General features: G+C 52.7%; 1 protein-coding gene and 1 pseudogene across 4 annotated transcripts in view; one reads left to right on the top strand and one right to left on the bottom strand.

Annotated features, from left to right (window-relative positions):
* The window catches only part of LOC306646602 (14-3-3 protein sigma-like), a 229410-nt pseudogene that overhangs the window by 155995 nt on the left and 61238 nt on the right, over window positions 1-12177 (bottom strand). The window lies entirely within an intron of this gene.
* KDF1 (keratinocyte differentiation factor 1) lies at window positions 1910-12047 on the top strand. 3 transcript variants are annotated; one of them, XM_079115029.1, is made up of 4 exons: window positions 1910-2016; window positions 7730-8797; window positions 9303-9377; window positions 9861-12047. In XM_079115029.1, exons 2-4 carry the CDS (start codon window positions 7762-7764, stop codon window positions 9941-9943), a joined length of 1194 nt encoding a protein of 397 aa, XP_078971155.1. In that variant the 5' UTR covers window positions 1910-2016; window positions 7730-7761; the 3' UTR covers window positions 9944-12047. The 3 variants fall into 3 exon arrangements, with proteins under 3 accessions (XP_078971155.1, XP_078971153.1, XP_078971154.1); XM_079115027.1 differs by having other exon boundaries at window positions 1946-2076; XM_079115028.1 differs by lacking the exon at window positions 1910-2016 and adding an exon at window positions 5912-6745.

Below are 12177 nucleotides of genomic sequence, written 5' to 3'. Positions count from 1 at the left end.
ATCCTTGGCCTCTCTCCCACTCTACTCCTAAGTAATCATTATTCTTAGTCTTGAGTTCCTCATCCCCTTTTCTAATAGTTTTTTTTTTAACATGTAAATTAGACTGAACTATATGAATGTCACTTTTTTAGGTCAAATAACAGCAATTTCATGATTCAGCCTAATCATGCCTACACATAGCAGTTCTAGCTATTTTTGAATTGCATAAAGAGGATCCCATTCCATAAGCAATTTCCTGGGACTTGCCTTATTCCACTCTACATCTTGTTACCCCAATCCAGCCAGGTTGCTGTTTTTCATTCATTTTCTTCTGTGTCCTTTGCTTGATTTTTCCACATTAACCTCCTGTCAGCAGTATTGTGTGTTTTCCATGGAGGGCTACCATGGACAATGTTTCTGTCAACAATCTTTTACACATTTCCTCCTAGGGTCTGATTGCAAGAGATTTTCATGACTGTGCCTTAGAAATGGACTTTGTTGGGTCTTAGAGAACACAGATATGCACTGTCTATGTGTTCTCTGCTCCAAATGAGAATACAATGTGCCACTTGCCCGAGGAGGGAATGTGGATGAAATGTGTTGGGAGGGTTGCCATAGTCTTTGGTGGAAACTGCACACCTATGTCTAACTCAGCCCAGTGAACTTTTTGCATATCTTTTATCTCATCGTTCATCCGTTTTTTATTTCTCCCAGTTGGGGAGAGGTACCATTATCTCTCCACAGATGAGGCTGAGAGAAGGAAAGTGCCTGTTCAAAAGTCAAATAGTTTGTGCCAACCGCCTGAGCAAATAATTTCCCTTCTCTAGGACTTGGTTTTCACATCAGTAAAATGGGACTGATAATACCTGACTCCTCACAGATTAGCGGATTTAATACTATCCAAGTTAAGAGTTCAGCATGGATCCTGGAGATGCTCCTTAAGTTATTTATCCATCAGCACTATTGTTAGTAAGAGCACTTTGTCAAATCACCTCCTGTGCTTTGAGATCTTCATTTGTACATGAGATCAGAACCATCTTCAAGTTGCTCTTTGCATTACAAACAGCAGAGAAAGAGGCCCTCAGTCATAGCAGCCCTGTGAACCTGGCAGCTGTTATTACAGACCGATGTCCAGGCCCTTGTTTTGCTTCATCTGTATCTTGGGGAGCAGTTACAGTGGTGCTAATAGTTCCATGATTTGTTAAAAAAAAGGGGGGGGGGGGCAGGAACACAGAGTAGTGTGAATTCTGACTTCTTGGCACCCGATGGGGTTGCCTCCTGCAGGGACCCCCTTAATACCCTTGGAATGCAGTGGTTTTGGCTTGCTCTGCTGATCCAGGATGTGCCTTTCAGAGCTGCACAACCTGACACTCTTCTCCATCCGACTTGGGCAGCTCTGGAGCAGAGCTTCACCTGTAGATCTCCCCGAACAGATGAGAGGGTGAACTGACTACTGGGCAGAGAACTCGGGTCCCTGGTTCTGCCTCAGAGCAAACGAAGAACTCGGCGTCAAGCCATTCGTTCAGTGGAGTATTTGCTGAAAACGTAGAATGTGCCAGGCCCTGTGCAGGCCACCAGGAACATCGGGAAAGAAGATCAGACCTATCCTCAAGGTCAGAGCCTAAAAAGAGGGGAAAAGACAAGAAAACAACCTGCTGAGTATTTTGCGAGAAGTACCCGGAATTGTTCCACTTAACGGAAAACAGGCGGGCTCAGGGGTCAGGGAGGGCCCCCAGAGACAGGCCCTTAGAGCTGGACCTAGAGGCCTGGCAGGCGCTCGGGGGCTCCCGGGACGCAGGTCCACTGCCCGCAGGGGAGCCCGAGCCCGGCGCCCGCCTGCGCCGCGTGCCTGCGCCGGCGCCAGGCCCCACTCACCTGGCTAGGCCGGCGGAGCGCGGGGCCGCCGAGGCGCCCGCCCAGCGCCCCGGGGCGGGGCTTCGGCCCAGGTGAGCGGCGGCTGCACTTCGCGGAGGCAGGAAGTGTGTCCCCAGCGGCGGCCCGTGGAGCGCTCCCGCGAGACGCTCACCTGCGCCCCAGGTGAGCGGCGAGGGGGGCGGGGGAAGCGCTGAGCCGGAGGCGGCTCACCTGGCGGGACAGGTAAGCCCCGCGCGGGCCCGAGGGGGCGCGAACCGGGGCGGCGCCGGCGGAGGAGCCCCTCGAGGCTGCGCCAGCGTGGGGGAGGGTCCCAGGCCGCGGCCCCGGGGGCTCCCTCCCACTTCCGGGGTGCGCGGGCCGGGCCGGGAGCGGCCTGAGCGGCTGGGCAGGCGGAGCGGGGCGCGGGGGCCGCGCTCGCCCGAGGGCTGGGGCCGCGCCGGGGCGAGGGCCGGCTGCCTCGGGCGAACGGTGTCGGACCCCGAGCGGCCGCGTCGGCCGCGGGCGGAGGGCCGGTGCAGCCGCAGGGGTGGCACTCGCCCCGCGGCAGTGCTGGCCTGGAGGCTGCGCCCGTCGGGAGCAGAGCGGGGTCTGGTTCCCCTCGCCCAGGACCGGCGCCCGCGCACGGGCAGTCTGGGCTGCGCCCTGAGGCTGGGGCCGAGGGTGCACGGATGCCCCCCGCCCGCGCCGACGGCTGTTGGGTGAGCCGGGCTGCTCCTCCCGCTGGGCACAGGGGTGGGGCAGACGTTGTGTGGCCCGCCTGCCCCGGGGTCCTGGGCGAGGGCCCACTACTGGGGCGTACGTGTTCGTGGGACTGTGGCGAAAAGGCGAAGCCTCAGTGCGCAGTGGGCCGACCCGGGGGTCGTCTCTGCCTTGGAGTGCTCACTGACAGGCCCTCTGCTGACCCCGTGTACAGTTTCACTGACACTTGTAGGAAGACCGTGAAGGTACTAATCTTTCCCTTTTAAAAGATGAGGAAACTGAGGCCAGGAGTCTCGCCCCAGGCCAAAATAGAGGCCCCCTTCACTAAACCAAGAGAATGTTGTTAGGATTTGCAGGGGTGGGCAGCAAGGAGGGGAAGATGTAGCCTGGAAGAAATAGACTGTTTGACTTCGGGGGTGAGGGGGACTGAAGCCAGGCACTGATCCAGGTCTTGGACCCCGCTCCATCCTACCCCCCAATAGATATGCATGGCACGGAGCAAAATGCATGGGCTCCAGGGCCTGGCAGGCCATAGCGTAAATCCTGCTTCTTCCCCTGCCAGCTTGGTGTCTTGTGACAAGGCGCTTGACCTCTCTGAGCTTCAGGTTCCCAGTTTGAAAAGTGGGGCTCTACTACAGGGCAATTGTGAAAGTCCTGTTGAGCTAGAGCTGTTTCTGGACCATTCACTGCTATTTCCTCAGCATTTAATTTAGTACTAACAGTAAATGTTAATTAATTGAATCAACAGTAGCAAGTCCTAAAGCGTGGGAGGTGGGGAAGGAGACAGTGACCTAGCCATCACCAGCGACTCCTGATGCTCTTACAAATCCAGGCCTTCAGAGCCCAGTATGGTTGAACAGTGTAGATCATCCCACACTCCAGATCAAGGCCTGAGCCTGGCATGCTCAGGGATCCCCATGTTGACCTCCTGGGGCAGGACTGTCCGCAGACTTGGCAACTTTGCCCCTTTCCTCACAAGAAGCAATTGGGTGGGGTGGTGGATAAGAGCCCTCTTTTAAGAACTGGGGTGGGAGTGGATGACAGTCTGAGGACAGGCCAGTTGGGTACAAATAAATGTGTGGCTTTGGACAACTTATTTAACCTTTCTGTGCTTCTGTATAATAACACCATAAACAGGGTGACCAGAATTAATTGGATTATTACATAGAAAACACTTAGAACAATGCCAGCGACAATAATCACTTTCTCTAGAGTATAAACTCCTGAGGTAGGGAGTTTTTTCTGTTTCACCACTGTGTTCACAGAATTTGGAATGATGTCTGGCACATAGTAGGCCTTCAGTAAATATTTGTTAATTTAGTGAATGAGCTGGGCCTGGTGGTGCATACCTAGAATCCCAGCGGCTTGGGAGGTAGGGAGACTGCAAGTTCAAGACCAGCCTCATCAACTTAGCGAGGCCATAAGGACTAAGCAAGACCCTGTCTCAAAATAAAACATTGAAAAAGGGCTGAGGATGTGGCTCAGTGGTTAAGTGCCCGGGTTCAATCCCTGGTACAAAAAGAGAGAGAGAATAAATAACCCCACGTTGCTCAAACCAAGGCAAAGATTTAGTTGCTCCTGGGTTGTGAGAGACTTTAAAGTCACTTATTATAATTTCAGTTTACACACTTCAGAGATGAGATTTCACACACCCCCTCCTCTGGATTGTCATCCCACTCTGGTCAGCCTAGGTCCTTTTTCTTCTACCCAGTGGTCCTAGTTCTACCCTGATGCCACACAAAGTGTGTCTGGTCCCTGAAACACCTGGACCTGACCCTGCTCCACACTGAAACAGAAAGGAAGCCGGTGCAGCCCTTGCTCTTCCGGGTCTTGGTCCTGGGGGAGACAGCGGGCACAAGGCTGACCCAGCACACAGAGAGCCAGGTGACTGCTGTGGGGAGAGGGGCTTCCGCGTGCCTAGCGGTTCTCCAGGTCCTTGCGGGAGTGCTGAGGGACCTGTGCAGGGGGGAGTGGCAGAGCAGGAAGTCCCCGTCCTCCTCACCGCCAACTCTCCTCCCTCCTAGGTTTGTGTTGGTTGGTTGGTTTGAACCATTTGAGATCAGTTGCAGACGTGCCTCTAAACCCCGAAGTGCTTTAGTGTATGTTGCCTAAGAATAAGAGCAGTATCTTAAATGATCATAGCAATCAGATTCAGAAAGCTTAATGTTGACATATTACTATTAAATAACAGAGTTTGTTTTCTAATTCCAACAATTACTCACATTTCTAGTTTTCCACATTTTCCTCCTTTTCCCCAATCCTATCCAAGATCACACTGCATCTGTTGTCATGTCTCTCAAACTGGACTCGACATGTCCTCATGAGCCCATTCAGGCTGAGCAGGTGTGCTTCGTAATGGTGGATCCTTCCTAGCTCGTAGCACCAGAAGGCACTTGTTTCATCCCATCGTTGGTTATATTCACTTTGATCATTTGATTAGGGTGGTGTCTGCCAGATTTCTCCACTTTGTGGTTTTTCAAAGTTTTCATTGGCTGCAAGTAGTAGAGAATGGAGGTGGCTAGGATGGACGCCTTACTGGTACTTGGGTTAGAGATGATGGTGGCCCTGATCAGGGAGGTGGCATTGTTTTGCCCATGGCACACAACCATGGAGCTAGAACAAAGATACCTCAGTGCCCAGTCCTCTCTTCCTCACACTTCACCAGATTTTAGGACCCAAGTGTCATTAAGTCATGGACAAAAAGATAAAAAATAGTATCTCAGAAAATACAGGCTAAGGACATTTAGTGCCCAGTAAATCCTTATATGTGATCAAACCCCACCCCCCAAGGCCAGGCATGGAGGCATATGACTATAATCCCAGAGGCTCAGGAGGCTGAGGCAGGAGGATCACAAGTTCAAGGCCATCCTCAGCAATTTAATAAGGCCCTCAGCAAACTAGACCTTGTCTCAGAATTTTAAAATGAACTGAGCGCAGTGACACAAGCCTGTAATCCCAGCGGCTCAGGAGGCTGAGGCAAGAGGATCTCAAGTTCAAAGCCAGCCTCAGCAAAAGTGAGGCTCTAAGCAACTCAGTGAGACCTTGTCTCTAAATAAAATACAAAATAGGACTGGGGATGTGGCTCAGTGGTCTAGTGCCCCTGAATTCAATCCCCAGTACCACTGCCAAAAAAATAAAAAATGCACATGACTAGGCATATAGCTCAGTGATCAAGAGCCCCCAAGTTCAATCCACCATACTTCTCTCCCCTAAAACAAAGCCTTCCCAATACACCACTGCCTAATCTTCCTCAGGCAGCTACTTATTCCTATAATACCTCATATATCTTATATCTTCCACCTTAAAGACTTTTAGGAATCTGTTTTTCCTACAAAAACATGTGTGAATCAAGTACAGGATCTGTAGTTCATTAATCTTTAGTTCTACAGGGCCGGGCTTAGTGATTATGAGTGAATAAAGTCTTAGCTCTGAGCCTCCTAACAATCAAGTCAAAAAGGGAATGGAGATGTATTCTGTGTCTCCATTTCGTCTAATCAGAGGAAGCAAAACTGCTTGGTGTTAAGTGTTGCTAGGAGGGCAGTTCTGAGTCAGACTGAAGTATCGACGGGGACTATTGCATTGCCATGTCTGAAACGATGGACAAAAGGAAGGAAGGTGCAGTGGTGATGATCAGGTTCCATGGCACATGGATAGAAAGGCATTTCTTGAGCTCCTTCAGCCACCCTGCCAGGCGTACCAACAGCAGGAAGGATCTAGGCAGGCATTCCTCGTCAAGTGCCATCTGGGAGGTCTTTCTGCCTTGTGGTAAAATACACATTAAAATCAGCATTTTAATTCTTTTTTAAAACACTTTTAAGCTCACAGTTCTAAGGCATTAAGTATGTTCACATTGTTATACAACCATCACCACCATCCATCTCCAGAATTTCTTCAGCGCCCCCAGATGAAATTCAGGACCTATTCACAGTAGTTCACCATTTCCCTCTGCCCCAGCTCCTAGCAACCACCCTTCTCCTTCCTATCTCTATCAATTTAGCTGTTCAAGATATTAAGTAATTAATTAATTTTTATAATACTAAGGATTGAACCTAGGGATGTTCTACCACCAAACTGTAATTCCAACCCTTTTTATTTCTATTTTTTATTTTGAAACGGGGTCTCACTAAGTTACTGAGGTCGGCCTGGAATTTGTGATCATCTTGCCTCAGCCTTCCAAGTAGCTGGGATACAGGTATGCACCACTGTCCCCAACCTATTCTAGATGTATCATGTAAGTGGAGCAATACAATACTTATTCTTTCTTTTCTGGCTTATAGCATTTAGTATAATGTCTTCAATGGCTAACCATGTTATAGTATTATCAGAATTTCATTCCTTTTCAAGGCTGTATAATATTCCATTGTCTGCATAGACCATATTTTGTTTAGTCATTCATTCATTCATTAATGGGACATTTGGGTTGTTTTCACCTTATGGCTATTGTAAATAATGCTGTTGGGAACATTGATATACTGATAGATATTCAAGTCCATTTTCAATTCTTTTGGGTATATGCCCCAAACGAGTTGCTGGCTTATATGGTAATTCTGTGTTTTATAAAAAAAATATTTTTATCAGCCGGGCGTGGTGGTGCACGCCTGTAATCCCAGAGGTTTGGGAGGCTGAGACAGAAGGATGGAGAGTACAAAGCCAGCTTCAGCAAAAGGGAGGTGCTAAGCAATTCAGGGAGACCCTGTCTCTAAATAAAATACAAAATAGGGCTGGGGGTGTAACTCAGTGGTCAAGTGCCCCTGAGTTAATCCCCAGTACCAAAAAAAAAATGTTTTTTTCAGTGCCAGGGATGGAACCCAGGGCCTCATGAATGCTAGCTGGCATACTCTATCACTGGGCTCTGTCCCCAACCCTTGTGTTTGAGTTTTTAAGGAACTCCCACGGTTTCCCACCAGCAATACAAGGGGCTCTTCTCTACATCCTGCTAACACTTGTAGTTTTCGGGGGTTTTGTTGTTGTTTGTTTAAACAGTCATTCAGTGGGTACGAAGTCCCAGGAGATTTTGAAATCTGAGTCAGACCAAAGAAGTTTCTCTTTGGGAAGAGAAGGTCACAAACATGGTTAATGGGCACAATTGGCCTCTCAGCAGTCAGCAGTCAGTCAGTGCTCCTCAGGGCAGCCCCGAGCTTGTCCCTGACCTCCCGTTCCGACTTCTTCCCCACAGGTGCCTGGCTGCAGGAAACCATGCAGTGAGCCATGCCCCGGCCAGGACAGACGCGCCCATCATCTGGGCCACCACGCTTGGGACCCTGGGAGCAGCCAACAGAGCTATGCTTGGAGGCGTATAATGAGACACCCCAGCCCCCACCAGGCCGCCGCACACGCAGGCCAGACCCCAAGGACCCTGGCCACCATGGGCCAGAAAGCATTACCTTCATCTCCGGCTCCGCAGAGTCCGCCACAGAGCCCCCAGCCTGCTGCCTGCTCTGGCGCCCCTGGGGATGGGACTGGTGCCGGGCTGCTTTCTGCTTCCGCCGCTGCCGGGATTGCCTCCAGCGCTGCGGGGCCTGTGTGCGCGGCTGCAGCCCCTGCTTGCCTGCTGGGGACTCCACGGAGGAGGCTGCCGAAGCCAGCTGGGCCAAGGAGCACAATGGCGTGCCCCCCAGCCCCGACCGCGCGCCCCCCAGCCGCCGGGACGGCCAGCGGCTCAAGTCTGCTGTGGGCAGCAGCTTCAGCTACCCTGACGTCAAGCTCAAAGGCGTCCCTGTGTACCCCTACCGCACCACCTGCCCGGCCCCCGACTCGGACTCCTGCTGCAAGGAGCCGCTGGCCCAGCCCCCTCCCACGCGGCACAGCCTGCCGAGCACCCTGGCCAGCAGCCCCCGAGGCTCGGAGGAGTACTACTCATTCCACGAGTCGGACCTGGACCTGCCCGAAATGGGCAGCGGCTCCATGTCGAGCCGGGAGATCGACGTGCTCATTTTCAAGAAGCTGACCGAGCTGTTCAGCGTACACCAGATCGACGAGCTGGCCAAGTGCACGTCGGACACCGTGTTCCTGGAGAAGACCAGTAAGATCTCGGACCTGATCAGCAGCATCACGCAGGACTACCACCTGGACGAGCAGGACGCCGAGGGCCGCCTGGTGCGCGGCATCATTCGCATTAGCACCCGAAAGAGCCGCGCGCGCCCGCAGACCTCAGAGGGACGCTCCACCCGGGCTGCCGCCCCCGCGGCTGCCGCCCCTGACAGTGGCCATGAGACTATGGTGGGCTCAGGTCTCAGCCAGGATGGTAGGTGGGGCCAGGGGGGCACAGCAGGGAAGGCTGTGGCCAGAGGAAGGCTGGACGGGTCTGTGGGTCCTCCTAACTCCGCTGCGTTCCCCTCGCCAGCTCCCACTCTTGCCCTTCCCAGTGAGGTCTGAGAAAGGCTGGAGGAGCGTGCAGGCCGGCACGCTCTCCCCTCGCACTTCTGGGATGGTGCAGTGACCCGGTCAACAAGTTGACCTAACAAGCTCCTCCTCCCCTACTACTTGCTAGACTCGCTTCCAGACCTTGCCTGGGTAGCAGGGCCCCTGGGCCCCATGAACTTGAACCTCTAACCTAGCCTGGCCTAACCAAATGCCCATCTGCCGCTGCACCTGCACATGCGCACTTAACCGCGTCCTTGTGTTTAAGCATTATTGCTCTAGCCCTACCCAGGGATCACGGGACACCCCTCATTAGGCTGCAGATAGAAATGGGGGTGGGGATAAAAGGACATGATAACGACCACTGCTCCCTCCTCTTTCCTCCCTAGAACTGACAGTGCAGATCTCCCAGGAGACGACAGCAGATGCCATTGCCCGGAAGCTGAGGCCATATGGAGCCCCAGGTGTGGTCCTGACCCCATGAGGAGTGCAGAGGGTGGGGGACTATCCTTGGGGCCCCTCACATGCCCCTTTCCCAGCTACCTTTTGGGATGGGTATGGGTAGAATCAGAAGGGACAGGGCCTGAGCAGCCATAAACTCATCCCAGTCTTATAAACTGGCTTGAAACAAGAGGCAGGTGCATCTTTTCTAAGATGAGCTACAAGTGACCCAGTCCCAATCTCTCAGTCTGTCACTGAGGAAAACAGAAGGCAGCCTTCTGCTACAAAGGCGCCTGTGTGGGTTCTACTGTCTTCTGGCCCTTCACAACAACCCCCTGGGAGAGGGAGGCTAGGATTCAGAGGTTAAAAACACCCTGAGTGTGTTGCCCAAGCCTAATGACTGACCAGGCTCAAGCCCTGCTCTGTTCCCTCGGCAGGCTTCTCCCTGGCAGTGGGCCCTGGATGAACTCCTTCCCCTCTCTCAGCCCGTTTCCTCTTCCCACCAGGGTACCCAGCCAGCCATGACTCGGCCTTCCAGGGCACCGACACAGACTCCTCAGGGGCACCCCTGCTCCAGGTGTATTGCTAACGCCTGCTGGGTACAGCAGGCACACCCCTTCTGGGAGCAACACAGCCTACAAAATACAGGCACCAGGACCTCCTTTGAGGGAGGCTGGACTATGAGCCCAGAAGCAGTGCCCACTCTGGCTCCTCCTGCCTTCACTGACTGCTTCCTGGACCACGTGCATTTCACAGGGCCAAGGTGCCCGCATCCCCAGCTGGCCTGACCCCTGCCTGGGCCTGTTCCTTCCTGTGGATTGATCATGGAAAACAAGGACTTAGGAGTTACCTTCTGGAACTGAATCCCACTGAGCAATCATCGCAAACTTGGAGCATAAGTAGACTGGGTTATGGGTGGGCAGGGTCTCTGTGTAGAACTGTGGGCAGTGCCCACTTCACATGCTCTGTTGAGCAGTCTGTTCTAGCTCTTGGCTGATGTACATGCTACCAACCATAGTTGCCAGTACAAAGATAACGGACTCCTATCTGACCATCTGGGCTGCAATGTACTCCTTTTTGCCTTGCCTTGGTTGCTGCCCAGGAAACAGGACACAGGTATGAGGCTGGGTTGTGTGTTGGAGTTGAAGTCAGGACATGGGAGCAATACTGCCTGTGTTCTCAGAGATAAAGGGCCAAGAACAGTGTGGGTACCTGAAGAGTATTTGACAAATGGCTTTGGACTCGTAGTTCTAGGGATGCTTGTCTACACTGTCCCTGCCCCCCCCCCAGTCCAGTGCCTGCAGGCTGGCCTTTCAGCCATCCTGGTCTCCGCATATCCCTGGTCATTTGTCAGCAGCCCCCACCCAGCCTAAGCCTTCTGCTCCCCTCCCCCTCTCCCCTGTGCTAAGAGCACAGTGGTTTTCAGTTACCTTGACCTTTCTGGCAACCCTGGAGTGGAAGGGAACCTAGGGCTGAAAAGCCACGGAATCAGTGGGTCACACAGCTGGTAACTGTGGCTCTGGACCTGGAAGCTGACCTCCTTGGGGCAGCAGGAGGCTCCTTGCTTGGGCACCAGCATCTAGCCTAGCCTTCACTGCTCCTCAAAGCAGCCACGTGTTAGAATCCTTTCTGCAGAGACTGGAGAAGGTCCATCAACCCATCCCCAACTGAGAAACAAGCTGGAAGATGTTCATGGTCTTCCATCCTTACCCTTTACCTGCAGCCCTTTTTATTGTGTCCCGCATGGGCACCCTTTGGAAAGTGACTAGACAAACTGTACTTGTTTGTCCAGTTTCCTACTAGATACACAGGGTACTCCCCTAGGGCTATGACCACAGGGCCCAGCTGCAGCTCCTGCAATCTAACTGAACCCTTTCCTTAGGCCCTGCTGTCCCATCTAGGTCAAGGCCTCTAAGAACACAATAACCAGGCTGGGGGTGTAGCTCAGTGGTAGAACATGTGTCTGATTGTCATGAGGCCCTGCCGGGTTTGATTTCCTACATACAACTACAGAGCACCAGAGTAGGAGAGCGACACCAGTCCCCGGACACCAGCCTCGGCTGAAGGCACCATTTTCTAATAAACGGCCTTGTGAACGACCACTTGCATTCCCAAAAACAGGATATATCAAATTTGGGAAAGAGACAAAGATAGGCGCTGCAGTAAAGTCTACGGTGCCTGCATGACCTTTACCCTCTGGCAGAAGCAGGGCAGGGCCAGCTCAAGGTCCTGGGGCTACACAGAGGCAACATGTCCTCAGCTCTGGTGTTGCTGAGGGGCTGGATTTGAGGCCTAAAAACTGCAGAGGTCCAGATCAGAGATACAAAGGGTGAGGCCTCACTGGACTCTACCCTGTCCTCCAGGGCAGGTCCCTGAACCACAGAGCAGATCTGAGGCATGGGTGGTCCCATCATCTTCCTCACCAGAGCTAGGCAGGGTCACCCAGGCCTTGTTGCTCTTTTGCCCTGGGAAAGAGCCCATAGTTTGAAAACACTTGATTCAGAGCTGGGGGTAGTGGAAAGAGTTCTAGAGATGAAAATAAAATCAATGAAGTCCAGCGGGCCTTAATCTTTGCTTGTTCCTGGACCCCTTTGAGAATCTGAAATATGTCCTGCTCTCTACCAGAAAAGCTCACCTTTGCTCAGAACCATACAGACTAAAAAACCTGGTCCTAATCCTCCGAGTAATGAGAAATTGAGGCCCCACAAGGGGCAAGGACTTGCCCTATGTCACATGACAGAATCTGGGCTAGAAGCCAAAATTCTAGCTCCCGACAGCAGCCAAAAGAGGCTTGCCCAGGGGAAAAGCCAGAAGGAGGAGAGG

This window comes from Sciurus vulgaris (genome assembly GCF_902686455.1).
Source record: "Sciurus vulgaris genome assembly, chromosome: 1".
NCBI lineage: Eukaryota > Metazoa > Chordata > Mammalia > Rodentia > Sciuridae > Sciurus > Sciurus vulgaris.
The sequence above is the reverse complement of the archived record's forward strand: the minus strand, read 5'-3'. Positions and strand labels throughout refer to the sequence as shown.

What these genes read in the sequence shown, in the direction of transcription:
- KDF1 (XM_079115029.1), top strand. Translation starts at nt 7,762, where the DNA reads ATGCCCCGGCCAGGACAGACGCGCCCATCATCTGGGCCACCACGCTTG. An exon ending in CTCAGGTCTCAGCCAGGATG is followed by an intron (nt 8,798 to 9,302) that starts GTAGGTGGGGCC and finishes TTTCCTCCCTAG; the next exon opens with AACTGACAGTGCAGATCTCC. An exon ending in GAGGCCATATGGAGCCCCAG is followed by an intron (nt 9,378 to 9,860) that starts GTGTGGTCCTGA and finishes TCTTCCCACCAG; the next exon opens with GGTACCCAGCCAGCCATGAC.